Source organism: Macadamia integrifolia, chromosome 13 (assembly GCF_013358625.1).
Source record: "Macadamia integrifolia cultivar HAES 741 chromosome 13, SCU_Mint_v3, whole genome shotgun sequence".
NCBI lineage: Eukaryota > Viridiplantae > Streptophyta > Magnoliopsida > Proteales > Proteaceae > Macadamia > Macadamia integrifolia.
This window is the reverse complement of record NC_056569.1, coordinates 24081283-24098110: the sequence shown is the minus strand read 5'-3', so window position 1 is coordinate 24098110 and position 16828 is coordinate 24081283. Positions and strand designations below refer to the sequence as shown.

The 16828-nt window shown below is 39.2% G+C and overlaps 2 protein-coding genes across 8 annotated transcripts in view; one reads left to right on the top strand and one right to left on the bottom strand.

Moving 5' to 3' along the window:
* The window catches only part of LOC122059590 (WPP domain-interacting protein 1-like), a 10896-nt gene extending 8019 nt beyond the window's left edge, over positions 1-2877 (bottom strand). Inside the window, exons 1-2 of one of the 4 annotated variants that reach the window (XM_042622465.1) lie at positions 2650-2877; positions 942-2308 (exon numbers count right to left, since the gene is read on the bottom strand). In XM_042622465.1, coding sequence (XP_042478399.1) covers positions 942-2160 — 1219 coding nt within the window. In that variant the 5' untranslated portion in view covers positions 2161-2308; positions 2650-2877. The other 3 variants (XM_042622467.1, XM_042622464.1, XM_042622466.1) reach the window with 3 other exon arrangements.
* LOC122059593 (protein DOUBLE-STRAND BREAK FORMATION) overlaps positions 1-16828 on the top strand; it is a 131802-nt gene that overhangs the window by 79624 nt on the left and 35350 nt on the right. The gene's annotated exons all lie outside the window — the stretch shown is intronic.

Sequence of the window (16828 nt, the reverse complement as noted above, 5' to 3'; positions counted from 1 at the left end):
GATACGATACACACCGATACGATACATGGAATTTTTAAAATCCTTTCGTATCGATATATATCCTACAATACATACCGATATGCATCAATATACCACCAATACACATCGATACGATACGATATGCCTCGATACGATTTTATGGAAAATATAAAATTGAGGTAAAATATACGTTTCGGTATGTATTGGTACGTATCGGTGAGTATCGGTATGTATATATCGACACGTATCGGTGAGTATCGGTACGTATCGGTGAGTATCGATACGTATCGGTGAGTATCGATACGTATCGGTGAGTATCGGTACGTATCGGTATGTACCGATACAGTGCGCTACGGTCATATAATGGCCAAGATGGGTAATTTTTCAAAAAAACACGATTTTTTGAAGGGTTTTTGTTCCAAAGTTGTTGTCAGCCCTATTTCTCTCTAACTAAAGTGGAAATCAAGGTTGAGAACAAGGACTTTACATTTATGGGACAACTACAAACCTTGAATTCTTAGTACGATACCCTCAATTTAGTGTTTATGCATAATACATGTTATCAATAGCTTTTTTTAACAAATTCTTTATGCAAAAGTGTTTAAAAAAATGTTTCCTATCCATTTAGGTATATATCTTTAGCGTATCTTAGTGTATCTCCGATTCGATACGATACCCTTCGATACGTATCTTAATTTTGGCCTATCGATACGGCGACCGATACCGATACTTTAATCCTTGGACACTGGAGAAAATTTTACCTTAAAACATAGATAAAACTTAAAGCAAAACACTGACAAACAAAAGTGCATACTGACTCATTCACTGTAAAATGCATAATGATATGAAAGCACGGATGGCATGGCAGCAAAGCATTAAGAAATAGAAAAACAACGAATAACTTCAGATTTCAGAAACGGGGAAATGGAGTAAAAATAGCAGGCAAAGAGAGGAAGATCTACCTCTTTCAAGTGATTCCTGCACTGACTGCAGCGGAAGAATTAAATCAATCAAAGGATCCCGATCTGTTGTGGACTGATGGTTATCAGTTTCTTCTTCCCTCACTTCCGAAGGCATATCAGCAGCTACATCATCCTGTGAAACATCTTCGATTACCACCCCATTTTCTTTCCCATAATCCATCCCAACTTCATCATTAGACCGCATCTCACTTACATGGGCTCCATCGCTGTTCTCTCCGTCATAATTACATGACTTCTCACTCTGTCTACCATTACCAATCCCAGAGAAGCTATCCATCTGCACAAATAGGACATTGGAGCTTCTGGAGTCGGATTCCAGGCTGGAATACGAGTTTTCCTTCTCAATTTTAAACCTTTCTGCTCTAGACTTCTTACTTGTCTCAATCCTACTTTTCCCCTGTTGAGCCTTCTGAGCAGCACCAGCTGAAATCTTCCCACTCATATTCTTGATCTTGCACTTGTCTCGTGAGGAGGAGGATGCTCCAACGAATAGGGGCACATCGTAGCTCAATGTGGGGGCACTGGCCGCCGTGGAGGATTTGCTACTCCGGTCCTCGCTGTTCTCAGAATCTGTACAGACCGGAACAGTTGATCCGACCGCCAATCTTGAATCCAAAGTCGAGCCCTTGACAGCAGGAACACTTGAAAAAGATGGGGGGCTCTTAACAGATGAATTAACAGAGGCAATAGATCCCTCGCTCCTAGGCTTGATCTCAGCAGATGGGTCTCGAGGTCTCGTAGGTTCTGCAGCGATGGAAAGTCCCCTCTTCAAGATCCTATTGAAATCTGGACTGCTGCTTCCGTCCTTTGGGAAATCTCTGCGTATCCTCCTCCATTTCTTCAGACCATAACCTTTGGAGGTTGTCGTTGGAGTCGTTGGCGTAGGTGCGGTAACTCCCGATGGGGGTAATGGTGGAGAAGAATCAATTGTGGCAGAGGAATTCGAAGGTTGCTGAGGCTCCACTGGCTGCATCTCAAGTCCAATTCCGATTGCTTTCCCATTCGGCTGATTCCGCTCCTCCGCCGAGGTCTTAATCTCCACACGTTCTCCATGGCCGATACCCACAACCTCATTACCACAAGACCCATTATTCTCTGCCTCAATCCCATCGAAACACGGCACCGTCGTCTTTTCTGGGGCTTCCTCCTTGTCCTTTGCAGATTTAAGTTCTGAACACTCACCTTCCAACAAATCCATCACTAAATCTAGCACAAGGTGAAAAAGGTCAACCACTTACCACTTCTCTCTCTCGTACTACTCTTTCAATGCGAAGAGACTTTCATCGGCCACCCATTGCCTGATCATGATCTCTACATCTCTCTCTCTCTCTCCAAAGCATCTCCCACTGCTCCTCCATCCCAATTACCAAAACCAAAGATTAATACTTAAGAGCATTCATAATTAAAAATCATGGCTGAATCGAGCAAATTCAGACAGGAACAACAGCCATTAAGCTAAATCTAGATGATTGGAAATCCTTCTTAAGGAAATTCATATTTGTTCACAAAAACGTGAAAATCAGAATAAGACAACAATTTCAACATAAATAATATGATAAATTCCCTTCAAAGAAACCCAGGAAATATAAATCGGATGTAGAGAATGGAGTTAGATATTGATGTAGTGTCACAGAGAGAGGAGATTCCGCGAAAAATAGAAACATAGAAAGGGAAAGGAGCCTCCTACCTTTTTTTTCTGTTTTTTCCCGTCCTTGTTTACGCAGCAGATAAGTTTTGAGATTTAAAAATGGTCAAAGAAAGTAGAGTGGCACTAAAAACCCTAAACTTGGGTTTGGAACTTTGTAACTTTGGAACCTCAGATTTGCAAGCTTTGAAGCCCCCGAGAACTTACTGAATAGGGAAGAAAATTCTCCTCTCTTTTCCCTATTATTTATTATTTGGAAAGAAAATGATGCACACACTCCGGTGGCGGTAGTGGACGCCCTCTCTCTTTCGTTCCAAGTTCCAACATCTCTCTTGGCCACGTGGGCCTCAGTAAATGAATTGCGACTTGTGAGCCTCCATCGCCGGATTTGGCTCAATCCATGAGGGTGGCGTGGGAGATACCAATACACACACGCGGTGTATTTGTTTCTATGGTTAGTGTTTCTTATGAGGGGACTACGGTTCTGCACGTGCGAGAAGACCAATGTAATCGTGAGCATGGATATAGGGGATGGTATCCGTATTGGTATTGGTATTGGTATCTATCATACTGATATTGATTCAGATTGAATTGGATCAGCGTGTATCGGTCGGTTTTGCCTTTACTTTTCTTGAAAAAGTACAAATTTTTCTGTTTTAACCCTGAAACGATATGGATAATCAATTCGGGTCAGTCAAGGATCGAGGATCGGTCTCAGTCAATATTAATACAATATGGCCGATACAACCAATACAGTACCGATACTTGAAACCATAATCTTGAATGCATCAAAAAGCATCCCTAGAGATATCATTTTCTAATACATATATTTTTTTCTCTTGTTTCATTTTTATCCGTAACATATATGGTATTTTGTATGTAGGGAGAGGAGATCGTTACCTGATTGCATGTTACTTGATTGCATGGCCTATGCCAAAGCAAGGCCAATGGGAGCATGCATTAGGAATCCAACAGGGGTGATGTGGTCATTCTGTGTCTCCTTTTGTCTGGTCATAGGGGTGAACGACTAAATAATCCCTTTCTCCTTATATGTGAATAGAAAGTTTTCTGATTTGATGGTCCACATAACCAATTCACGGTTGGTGCTTACTTCTACCAAATGGAACATGGGATTAATTGAATTTTGTGAATCAGTAGACCACGAGATCCCTTCATATGTCATGTTTCAATGTTCGTCATGTGACAAAATAAATGGAAAAAGAATGCACCTACTTCGCCTAGACATAGTCGGGCTAAAGAAAAACAACACTACTCCCCACCTCATGCATTGAAGATGTCTCCGTACACTCTCCATTTGGTCTACTTACTAATGCATTGGCCACACAAGCGGTTAGCGTTCTCTTACCCCAAGATAGAGCATTGAAAAACAAGAAATCATCTCATTATAATCATTATAATCAAGAGTGTTAATAAATGTGCATGGCCAAACATAATCTTACCTAAACAAAAGAAAAACATACATAAGAATACATGCCAAATGCAATACATAGGAAAGTAAATGATTGAATTTGACATATGGTATATTTAAAGGTGTCAATACCTAAACCAAACCGGAAAAACCACCCCGGACCGAGCTGATTGAACTCGGACCAAATTGAACCAAAGCCTTATTGGGTTGGTTTCGGTTTGGCATATTGTAACCCCCTTAACAAATCCAACCGCACCGGAAACCGATTGAACCCGAAACCAAACCGAAACCGATTCAAAAACCGGATCGAAACCGAATCAAACTGATAAAAACCCTAAAACAGCCCAAAAATCACCAAAAAAATCAAGATTTGTATAGTTTTGTATGGAAAATCATACCCAAACTAGTAACAAAAACTGAAACCAACCAAATTACAAACCGACACAAGAAACCGAAGCACAATCGGAGCCAAACCGAAACTGAAATATCCTTATTGGTTAGGTTTCGGTTTCACCATCTCCACACCGAAACCGATTCAACCTAGACTAAAATCAGGCCGAACTGAACCGTTGACACCCCTAGGTATATTGAAGCCATTTTTTTTTTTTTTTTAGGAAATTACATTCCCCTCTCCTGGATTATGACCTAATAGCAATTTCCCGCCACATACTTTCATAAATTCCAATTCCCTCCCCCATAATTTGAAGATTCTTTCAATCATCCCATTGGTGACTGACAGTGTTAAACTAGCATGTAAAATGACTGATTTACCCTTGTGGCAGCTATATATATTTCCTTCTCTTTTCTTCATCTTTGGACCTACTCTTTGTTTTGAAATTTCTCTCACACATAGAAGAAAGACCAGCATCAATCATTTTAATTCATCTATTTTTCATCGTGAAGGCCCATTGCCCATTTCAATTCATCTCTTTTTCAAATTTAACGGTATAAATTTAATGGAATGAGTCTACTTGTAAGATCTAACATACTATAAGGGAGGATGATATAATTTCTAAAAATACAGGGGAGAAGGATATAATAAGAGAAAAGTACATGGGAAGGGAATGTAAATTACTCAAATATTTATATAAACATTTATGAGAACATGGGAAGATGAATCCCTACAAGGTAGATGATTGGCCCACACACGAGGAATTCTTCGTGAACGGCAATTGCCTTGATGGTGGCATTTTCTTTGAACTTCCTTTGATCCTATTGAACTTCCTTTGATCCTATAAATTTGAATGGTCGCCCCAATTACTCTTCTAATTATAAATTGCCTCAGGCCCTCTTTGGTATCATTTTTCTTTTTTACTTTTGTTCACGAAAATGATTTTGGATGCATTTGGTATCATTTATGGAGTTGGTTTCTATTTAAAAAAAATTGATAGAACATAATAATAAAAAAGAGATCAAGAGTCATATATGTGTTTTGGCCAAAATTGATTTTTAGTTATTTTTGCTTTGAACTTTAATAAGCATGTACTTAAAGTCTCAATATGGAGGGGTTAAGTAGCCATTTGCTTTGTAATTAGTAATCCAAACCCCTTGTCCCCTCTTATTCAGTCCAAAGTGGAGAAAGATAATTATAAAGCAGATTTGTGAAGGGAATCTCTTCACTCATTTATTCAAAAAATAATTCTATACATAGAGATACCAAACTATTTCTCATAAAAAAACCATTTTTCTCAAGTAGTTACCAAACCATTTTAATGTTTTGATAGAAAAAGGTTTTCATTAATGATTTTTGTTAATTAGGTAAAAATAAAAATGAAATTATACCAAAGAGGGCCTCAGATTTCTTTTGCTTTTCTTTTCAGGTTATACATAAATCTTACAATTATTACCTATATATCATCACCACGAGGAGAAGACAAATGTCATTAGGGTTACGAGAGAAGTTGTCCAGCCTCCAGATCACATATGGTCTTTATTTGAGTCATGCCCTATCCCACTGCCTCTATGAAGACTTGACTCTGTTATCTTTTTCTTTTTCTTCCAATGTTACCCTCTCTCTCTCTCTCTTTTTCAAATCCCAAGTCCCAATTCCTAGGCAGCAGCAAACTTCACCGGAAAACACATCGGGGAGGATAGGCAAAACATTTCCAAGTCCATTCCCAAAAACAAGTATGTACTCTACAAATCATTGTCTTTCTCTAGTGATTTTTAGAGCTTTCCTTTTGTTTCTCTCCAAGTCCTCGCAACTGAAAGTAATGATATTGAAGGAAGTGTACCGTGGCCAGAGGTTAAGATAAAAGGGAAACCGTGAACAAAAACTTAGATCATTTGGAAATTGATTTAATTTGTACGAAGACGGAGTCAAAGAGGAGAAAGAGAGACGGAAAATTGGATCGAAGAATGTCCCTAGCATCAGTCTTACCTGCGTCATCTTCTCCTGTTTTTTGTTTTTTTATTACAATTTCCTTTATCTCTGCAACAACCACAACCCTCATCATGTTGGAATAGTTCTTTTCCATAGGCTCCGTTTGGTTGCAATGGAAATTTAAAAGGAAAGAAAAATGAAATTTTCATATTTTAAAAAGTAATGTTTATAATCATTATCCCATGTGATTGTGAAAACTACTTGAATTTTTTAGTCATATTTAGTAATAATATATTTTACATGTAATTTTTATTTTACATATTATAGCAAAGGGTTTTGGATACAAAGTACAGTGAAATTTTATTACCAAATATGGAATGATTTGAAATTAATGTTAAAGTCACATGAAATAATGATTGCATATGTTTCTCTTTTAAGTATAAAAATTTCACTTCCCTTCCCTTTAATTCCCCTTCCAACCAAACATAGCCTAAATAAATTAATCAAACCAAATCACAATAAGAGACATCCATTTTTAACATGGAAAACTCTTCCAATGTAAATGCTAAAAACTATGGGACTTAGTCTAGATTAAACTTTCATTATATAAATAATATAATTATAATGTTCATTAAATAATAAAATGGAATCACAAGAACAATAATACTCTCACCTCAATACTGACAATGGCAAGTAGAAAAAGAACTGTCACATTTCCTGCTTCCATGGATAAAGAATACACCACCACCTCGTCACTACAATCAAGAACTAAGCACCAAAAATATTGTTTTACGATGAGAATTCTCATATTTGAGTTCTCATGGATTGCTTAGGCTTCAAAAACAGAAAAACGAAAATGAGAGAAAAAGAGAGAATGAGATCATTGTCGCCTTTTTTTTTAAAATGGAAATGAGAGTGTGAGAGAAAAACAGAGGTGTCAATTGATCAGTTTGATCCGATTTCAGTATGGATTGAGTCTATTTCGGTGTGGCAATGATGAAACCAAATCAAACCAATAAAGAAATATCGATTTTGGTTTGGTTTCGATTTTGGTTCGATTTGATTTTGATTTGTCTTCGATTTCCTGTATTGATTTTTAATCGAGTTCGGTTTACCATGCAAGTTTATACAAAATAATGGAAAAAAAAAAACCTGATTTTTATGTTGGTTTTGGTTTCTTACCAGTTGGTTTCAATTTTGATTAGAGATTTGTACCGATTTTGGTTTTTGGTACTTTTCAATTTGGTTTGGAATCATAATATCTCAAACCGAAACTAACCTGGTAAAACTTTGATTTTGTACAATTTGGCTGGTTTTTACCGATTTGAGTTAGGTTTTGACAATCCTAAATAGAAGTGTGGTAGTTTTTTAAACCGTCGCAACATGCATGCGGATCCCCCTCCACATAAGAAGGTACCCAACACATCAAGCTGTCAAACTTTGAGCAAATCAAGCAACATCTCACCTAGTGCCCAATCATCAACAAAACTTAACACCGCCAGTCATAATGAAAGTCCTCGCTCTCTCTCTCTCTAATTGTTTTAATCAAAAAAATAAAAAATAAAAAGGGCTTATGTAATAGGCATATACGATACCTCGAGAGCCCTTTTTTTTTTTTTTTTTTCGAAACAAAATAGATTAAAACATATTAGAGAAAATTTTCAAAACGGCATTTGTCCTGCATAGTCCTATAGGCCTTAAGTTTAATTGCTCCTAATGTCATATCTCCACTTTGTACATATTTTTTTTTTTTTTCCAGTAAGTAGTCTAGTTCAATCCTTACAGAAAAAGTAGGCCAAGGTCACTTCAAAAAATTCTCCTTCAGCCACGACTTTTGTAGTCGATCCACATCAGTGAAAATTCTGTGCACCTCCCCTCCTTGCCTTGCCATTCGAGAGCCCCTTAATTGAAATATTCATAAGTGAATAGATCGGCCACATTGGCGTATATACTTTTTTTTTTTAAGTTAGATGGGTTAAGTTTGGGATTCTAATTAGAAATTCAAAAGTTACTAAATTAGTGAAATTTCGGCATAACCAAAAATTAATTACCAAATAAATGCCCCATAATTATGTGATCAGAACCTGGCATTATTACTCATTAGATATAAGGGTGAAGGATGAAGATTCATTATTAGTGAACCAGATATGTAATATGGGCTAAGATAACTCAACCCCAAATACTTTGCTCTGATCATTCTTCCTTCTTCAACTTGGATCCCCAAAGTTTTGGCTCTCTTCTTCCTGGACTTACAGAGTCAAACCTCGATAGATCTACTTGGGAATTGGGTACGTACTGGATTTTAGATACAGCTAAAGAATTGATCAGTATATTATGAGATGACCCAATCTAATTTGTCCTCCAGTTTCTTTGGAGCTCACGCAATCCAATGACGCCCACCCTATTCCTCCTGATTTGGTATGGATCAAGCGATCAAGGAGAGGGGTTTGGCATTCTCTATGATTCAAGAACGGCATCACAACCAACCAACAAAATGTGATGATCACTTCTCAGGAATGGGACTGGTCCCTGTATCCACTCTTATATATTATTACTTTGCCTGTGTTTGGAATGCAGATTCTAAGTCTAGAACGCATTCTGAAGCCCAATTCTTCTCTATTTTTCTATTTCAAAATGCATTCTAGACCCAGAATCTATTCCAAGCTAGAATGCATACCTTTGCCTTAAAGCTTAAATTCATATTCTTATATATGAGTACATGCACCAAGGGAACTGTTCCATTTTACATTCTTGATTTTCTTTCAATCTTCAGTCCTTGTTTAAGTCTCATATGTCAATTGGGGTATCTGCATCCACTTCGTTCTCCTTTGAGCTACATTCCTCAAAATTCTTCATAATTTGTCTAAGAATGCATTCTTCCACTGTATCTCCCCAAATACATTCATGCTAGTATGGGATGAGGACCTCGTCTCGGTTCACATCTTGCATGTCTCTCCCCAAATCATTCATGCTCAGGTTTGTTTTAAGGATAGCCACAATGCTTTTCTTGTGTCTGTGGTGTACGGGGAAAATTTTGCTCTTGAGAGGGAGGCTCTATGGGATGATCTCCGGCGCATCAGCTCTGATACCTCCCATCCTTGGGTGGTTATGGGTGACTTTAATTCTATTAAATACCCAGATGAGAAGAGGGGGGGGGGTAGGCCGGTTCTCCTTCGGGTAACAAGACCCCTTGCTGACTGCCTAGTTGATTATGGTTTATTTGATCTCAAGTGGACTGGCTGTAAATATACCTGGAACAACAAGGGTCTTGGTGCTGATCATATTAAATCCAAAATTGACCATGTTCTTGTGAACCAATTATGGGGTGATGAATTCCCGTTCTCTCACTCATTTCTCGAACCCTGGTATTTCAGATCATAGTTCCATGGTTGTCAAGTTGGGAGACCTTCTTCGAAGACGTGGTAGGCAGTTCTACTTCTATAATCATTGGGTCTCTCACCTCGATTTTTTACCCAAGGTATGGGAAATTTGGTCTTAGCCGATTTTTGGAACCCCCATGTTTATTCTCCTCTCAAAGCTCAAGAAGTTGAAAGTGGCTCTCAAATTGTGGAGTATAACGATTTTCCATTTGCTTTATTTGCAAATTGAGTCTCTCAAAGGTGATGTGGATCGTGCCCAATCCATTCTCCAAGGGAATCCTGATGATGATGATGATGTTGTGATTCAGGAGCGGCTATTAGTTCAAAAGCTTCAGGATTTATTGTATGCCAGGGAATCGGAGATCCGCCAACGGGCTCGTATTAAGTTCTTACATGAAGGGGATAGAAATTCAGAATTTTTTCACTGATCACTGAAGATTAGGCATGCTCGTAACTCGATCTCCGCTATTCAATCTTCTTTCAGGGTTATGTTGTCTAATGATGAGGAGATTAGGGATGAGGTAGTGTCTTATTTTTCTGCAGCCTTCATGAATACCCCTCAGGTTGTTTGTGGTAATTTCGATCTTCCCATTGATAGATCTCTGTCTTGGCATGAGAAGGAATTACTTTCTCAAGCCTTTTCTATGGATGAGATCAAGAAGGTCATCTTCGCAGCAGAGAAAAATAGTGCCCCAGGTACGGACGGTTTTGGTGCATGTTTCTATAAGGCTACTTGGGCTATTACGGGGCATGATGTTAGCAATGCAATTCTGGATTTTTTCAACAACCCATGGCTTCCTGATCAAGTCAAGCTATCCCGATTGACGCTAATCCCTAAGGGTGACCATCAGAATACGTTCTCTGACTACAGACCAATAGTGGTTAGTTCCCTTATTTATCGGTTCACTGCTAAATTACTAGCAACCCGCCTAAAGCTCGTATTACACAAACTGGTGGGGATCAATCAATCAGCTTTCACTGAGGGTTGACAGATTTACGATAACATTCTTCTCTACCAAGACTTGCTCCATGATTATCATCTTAATAAATGGATGCCTCGCTTTGCAGCCAAGTTAGATCTGCGTAAGGCGTATGATTCTGTCTAGTGGAGTTTTCTTTTCACTCTTTTGAATCGCCTAAATTTCCCTTCTCAATTTATCAATTGGGTGGTTCCTTCCATTACTAATCCTGGCTTTGTCATTTTTTTAAATGGAGCGCAATCACACCGATTCTATGCCAACAGAGGATTGAGACAAGGCTGCCCTATGTCCCCCTTTTTGTTCAACATTGTTCTTCAGGTCTTCTTCGACTTGCTATGGCAGCAGCCAAGTCTGGGGCTTTTCGGTATCATCAGTTTTGTGAAAAAACCGAGATCTCCTCTGTTTGTTTTGCTGATGACTTATTTGTCTTTGGGAAGGTTGATGTCGTTTCTGCCTCCTAGTTGGACACGCTTCTTTCCAGACAAGTCTGGGGCTTTTCGGTATCATCAGTTTTGTGAAAAAACCGAGATCTCCTCTGTTTGTTTTGCTGATGACTTATTTGTCTTTGGGAAGGTTGATGTCGTTTCTGCCTCCTAGTTGGACACGCTTCTTTCCAGATTTTCAGCCATCTCGGGTCTTTCCATCAATAAAGGCAAATCTGCCATCTATTTTGCAAACTGCTCTACTACTCTCCAGAATTGGCTTAGCCAGATTATTGGTATTTTACCTGGTCAGCTGCCAATCCGGTATTTGGGAGTTCCTCTCCACTCATGATCTCTTACGTCTCATGAGATAATGAGTTGATCTCTAAGGTTGAGGCAAGACTTTCCTCCTGGAAGGCCAAAGCTTTGTCATACGTAGGGCGCCTCACTCTCATTCAATCTGTGCTTACGGGTACGATTGCTTACTGGTTGAATGTTTTAAGCTCCCCAAGGGCACTCTCGATCAACTAGAGCACATTATGGCTCGCTTTCTTTGGTGGGGTCATGCTACCACTGGCTCTTACAAGGTGGCATGGAGTTTGGTTTGTATTCCTAAGGAAGAAGGTGGGTTGGGGTTGCGGTGTCTTTGTGACTGGAACTCCGCTGTTTTAATGAGGCATCTGTGGAACATTGCGACTAATGTGTCATCCAATTGGTCGTGCTTTGTTCGATGCCGATGGTTGTGCCGCCACTTGATGTGGTCTCTTCCTCCTTCCACTGTATACTTTCAAACCTTTAATGCAATTTTGTCAACTCGAAATATTGCTATGACCTGTTCTAAAAGTCTAATTCACACTGGTCACAATACATTAGTATGGTATGATCCTTGGTTGCCAAATGGTCCATTATCTTCGGATGGGTCTCTTATCATTGAAGCATTGGGTCGCAACCCTTATGAGATGGTTTCAACGCTCCTCTCTGAGAATGGTGTATGGGATGATGGTCACCAGGATCCCTTATCTTAAATAGATGGATAGAGATCGCAAATACTCGTTCTCACCCTCGGCTTTCCATGGATCAGACGGTTTGGACTCCTTCCACCTCTGGGCTACTCTCTATTAGTTCGGCATGGAACGCTATTTGGCGTCTACGTGCTATGGTGAATTGGCATCCTTTGATAGGGTTTCGCTACTTTCATCTGCTTTTTGCCTTCATTACTTGGCTAGCGGTTCGTCAACGACTCCCTACCAAAGCCCAATTGGCCTCATGGGGTTTGGTGGTGGACATTAGATGTGTCTTATGCAACGTGGATGTAGAAGACCTTGACCATCTATTTTTCAAATGTCCATACTCTTCGGAAATTTGGCATTGGTTGTTGCGGCTTTGTGGTTTTCAGAGATATACTTTGCCTTCATGGTCTGAAGAAGTTTCTTGGCTCTATCAGAATGTTAAGGGGAACTCTACAGTTTCCTCTGTTCAGAGATTCTGCTTCTCTACAGTGGTCTATCGAATCTGGTGTGAGCGCAACAATTGTATCTTCAAAACGGAGGCTACCAATGTGGATGAGCTTTTTCATCGAATTGTTAGCGATACCAGAGGTCGTTTCTGTCAACTACAGATCAGAACTGCGAGTTCCTCATCCACTAAGGAGTTTTTTCACCGATGGAAAATCAAACCGGAGTTTCTTTCTCACTCGTTTCAGTTTTTCTCTTGGCCTCGGCCCCGGCCCCGTTCAGACTCTCTGGCTGTTGTTCAGATGATTATTGGGAAGTTTCGCCCTCCTGGTTCACTCTAGCACTTCCTGATGATATCTTTGAGCTTTATGCGAATTTTCAGCACTGTGTTTTTTCGCATCATGTTCGTGAAATCAATCTCCTCAGGAGACTATTTTTGATCTCTCAAACCTTCCTGCTGATCTGATCGTCCTTTTACGTGATGATGCATGCGGGAAGGTCTACCAAAGGTTGTAATTATTTTCTCCTATTTAATTATATTTTTCTTTTTCCCCAAAAAAAAGAATGCATTCTTCCTCTGATTGTAGCTGTTGCATTGCTTCTTCAAATGCCGTCACAATTTCTTGGTCAAAGACAGAGTCCTCATTGCATTGATTATCATCCACTGAATTACTTGGTAAAGGACCAAATTTAGGAGTGACATAAGCTCCGGGAGAGAATAATTGCCCTCCCACATTAAGCCACTCCTTGAGACTTCTGCTAGCTGCAAGGAAATCAATATTTTCAGTTGGAATTTCCAGTGTTGTTAGCCCTTTTCCCATAACCTTTCCTCTCAAGCCGCCCCTGCTTTCAGTCATTGCATTCCCCTTCATATCGATCGTCTTAATCGTATAATTTGAACTAGTAGAATTCACTAACATGTCCATAGCAGCCTCATTATTTTGTCGATGTCTAGGCTTATCGACTTCCACGATTTCTTTTTCTTCAATCACATTCAGTTCCTTGACTGAATTGATGTCCTGCCGCAAGTGACTTTCTTCCTTTCCATAAACTGCAACACCATTCTCATTAGCATCCTCATATTCCTTCAATTTTGAACCATAGGCATCCAGATGTTGTACTTTAATGTTTGCGACCAAATCTTGGGACTTTTGGGCTTCAAGTACTGCTTTTGGCATCCAATTCCTTTCTAGCATTTCATCAAACTCTTGCACTGTGTTGAAGCTTCTACTCCGTATAATTACTTCGGTCCCATTGAAGTTCGGTTTGGTGTGCAATGCAAATTCTGGGGACCAGTGGAAGCTCTTAGATCGTTTGCCTACACTAGCAGCTGTCTCAACTCTTGGTGGTGATTGTTGTTGTTTTCCTTCATCATCATCTTGTTCTTCTTCCAGGCCTGCCATCAAATCCCATGTATGGATGATCTCTGGACTCATAGCCTCGGGAGGTGATCGCATGTCTCTATCAGAATGCAATGTCAAGTTCCTAATATGGAGTTTTCCAGCTACTACGTTGTGAGCACTGCACACCAGGGAAAGGACAGGGTCACCACCATTCCTAGGTAAACATAGGTCTTCCAAAACAGTAAAGCCCTTGGCCATTCTCTGAAAGCTCTGGTTCATCTCTTCCTTCAAGCTATTTGATCTGGTCATGATGACTTTCGAAGAAATGCATCCCATTTTCAATTGTGTCAATGGTACTAATTAAGAAGAACTTCCTGCATCAAGAAGAGGAAAACGTATAAGAACAATCCCTGAAATCACCCCCCCGGGCCCTGCCCTCGTAGGAAGAAAAAAAAGAAAAAAGGGGTTTCTCAATCTCTCTTTCTCTTATTGGGTTTTCAAAAATCAGCATTATGAGTGTGTGTGTGTGTGTGTAATTGTGGGAAATTAACATCAAGCCTATGAACAACAACGATGAGTTACAGAGAAAGGAATTGTTATACGGTGAAAAATAAAAGAAATCAATTCGTCTTCAGGATTCAACAGAACTCCTATAAGCAGAAGCAGCAGTAGCGTAGTTTTATATATATAATACATTTTTTGGATCATTTAAGCACAACCCAACCAACATATAGAGATTTGGAATCTAAAAGTCTAACAACCCCCGATTTAGCCCTCATGTAATATAGCAAGATGCATGAAATTAAGGTAAATCATAGTCAATCTGTATGCCTGCCTGTTAGACGTTGAGAAGACGAGATAAATCTGTTGCTACTAGTTTTGAGTAGGAAGGTGTGTGAGGCGTGAGCATGAAAAACATGAATCTCAAATTCTAAATCGAGTAATAGGATACTAGGAATAACAAACAAAAAGCTAACTATCATAAGTTCATAACTGGAAGTCCCAAAATACATGATAAGCAGAGAGAACGGAAACGAAAATTTTTCAAAGAGGATAATATGTCATAAATTACTCAAGTGATTGATTGTTCATACATCAAAGCAGGAAAGAGAATTAAAAAAAAAAAAAAAAAAAAAAAAAAAAAAAAAAAAAAAAAATTCTCCACAGAGAAAGAGCGACAGCCAGTAAAAGAGAAGGCAAGAAGCAAGCAGCATACATACCTGAAGAGAAGAAAAATAAAGAATAAGGTCATAGGATGGAAGGAAACAAGGAAGCCGTGACAAACGTGATCTCTGTGGAGAAAGGATTGAACGGGATCGATCTTCCGTCAAAGGAGCTGCTTCCGTTGTTTGGTTTTCATCTCAAAAAGTTTTGGAGTGGAACCCCGGTACGTGCTTCAGTCCTAGAGTACTCCTGAGTCTACTCCTCTCCTCCTCCTCCTCCTGACGACAAAGGGAGGTCAAACTGCTCTACTTACCTACCTCCCGTCTCTCTCTCTCTCTCTCTCTCTCTCTAGCCGCTTCAGAGGAAATTTAACGCGCATATATAATGCCCAGCGTTTCAAAACACAGAAACCAGGAATCCAACTGATCCCTGCCGATTCTGATTCTGATCCGAATCGGCTTGAATCGAATTGCTCCCAAAACCTTGAATCCGCCTTTCAAATCTGAAAATTCGTCGGCTGGTTCCTTGCCATGAATCAACCATATCGGATCAATTAAAATTGAGATCGATCTCAATTCGCATCAATTGATTCACTAATCCAATTTCCCATTTCCAAATTGCCAACACACGGATCCAATTCCCGATCAAATAATAATAAGAAGAAAACCAATAGGGAATAATAATTATCAAAAATAATATTATTATAATAATTTCTCGAAAATAATAGGGAATTCTATTCCTTTGCACCCACCTTTTTAATTAGTCTTATATTATATATATATATATATATATATATTTGTGTAAATCTGTTTGTAACCATACTTTTCAGACTTCGTAACCATACTTTTTGCCCCTTAAAAACAAAACGATGAGTCAAATATTTAGATTGTTCAAAGTTGAAAAAATTGAAAACAAAAGGGCTTTTAAGCAGCAGGTCATTTCCCACTACTACATTTTCAAGCCCAAAATATTTCTTCAATTCTTCCAAATGAATCAGTTCATCCAAATTTGTTTCCATCCAAAAACCACCCTAACAAATTGTCAATAACAAAAAAATTGTAAAGTTGTGAATCTTTTTTTTTTTTTTTTGGCAATCTATAAATCTTGAATTCCCATTCAGCACTGTTATGTCAACTTGCTCATTCCATAAAATAGCTAAACCTCTTGCGATGCCTATCGGGGGAATAGAAAAGCAATTCTTCATACTCAATTTCTTCAAAAAACCCCTCATTTTAATTTCAAAACTCTTTGTCTCCATCAGAAAGAAGATATCCGGTTTATCTTCTTTAGAGAGATTTAGTAAAGCACGAACTGTCAGGGGTCTCCCCAATCCCCTACAGTTCCAGCTGATAACTTTCATGATTCCCCATGGGGTTGTTCTCCCCCAGCCTCCACGGGGCAAATCGATAAAAAATCCTCTTCATTATAATCAACCTCCATCTACGATTCCTGCATAGGCATAGTGGCATTCCGCTGCCTTATAGATTTGCTCTTACGGAGAGTAGGTTCAAGTGTGCTTCGGTGCCAAACTGGTTTAGGGACATGGAGTGATGGAAAGGGTGTCTCGATTTGGGCTACAAAGGTGATGGGGTGAGAAGTTTTCACGTGCGCCTGGTGTAGATTAGGAATATTGGTCATGGATTGAGTGGGCTCAAAGCTAGAGAGAGGTTGAGTTTGGGTAGGAGTATCTTAGAGTATAGGGCTATGTAATGGGCTGTTGTGTGGG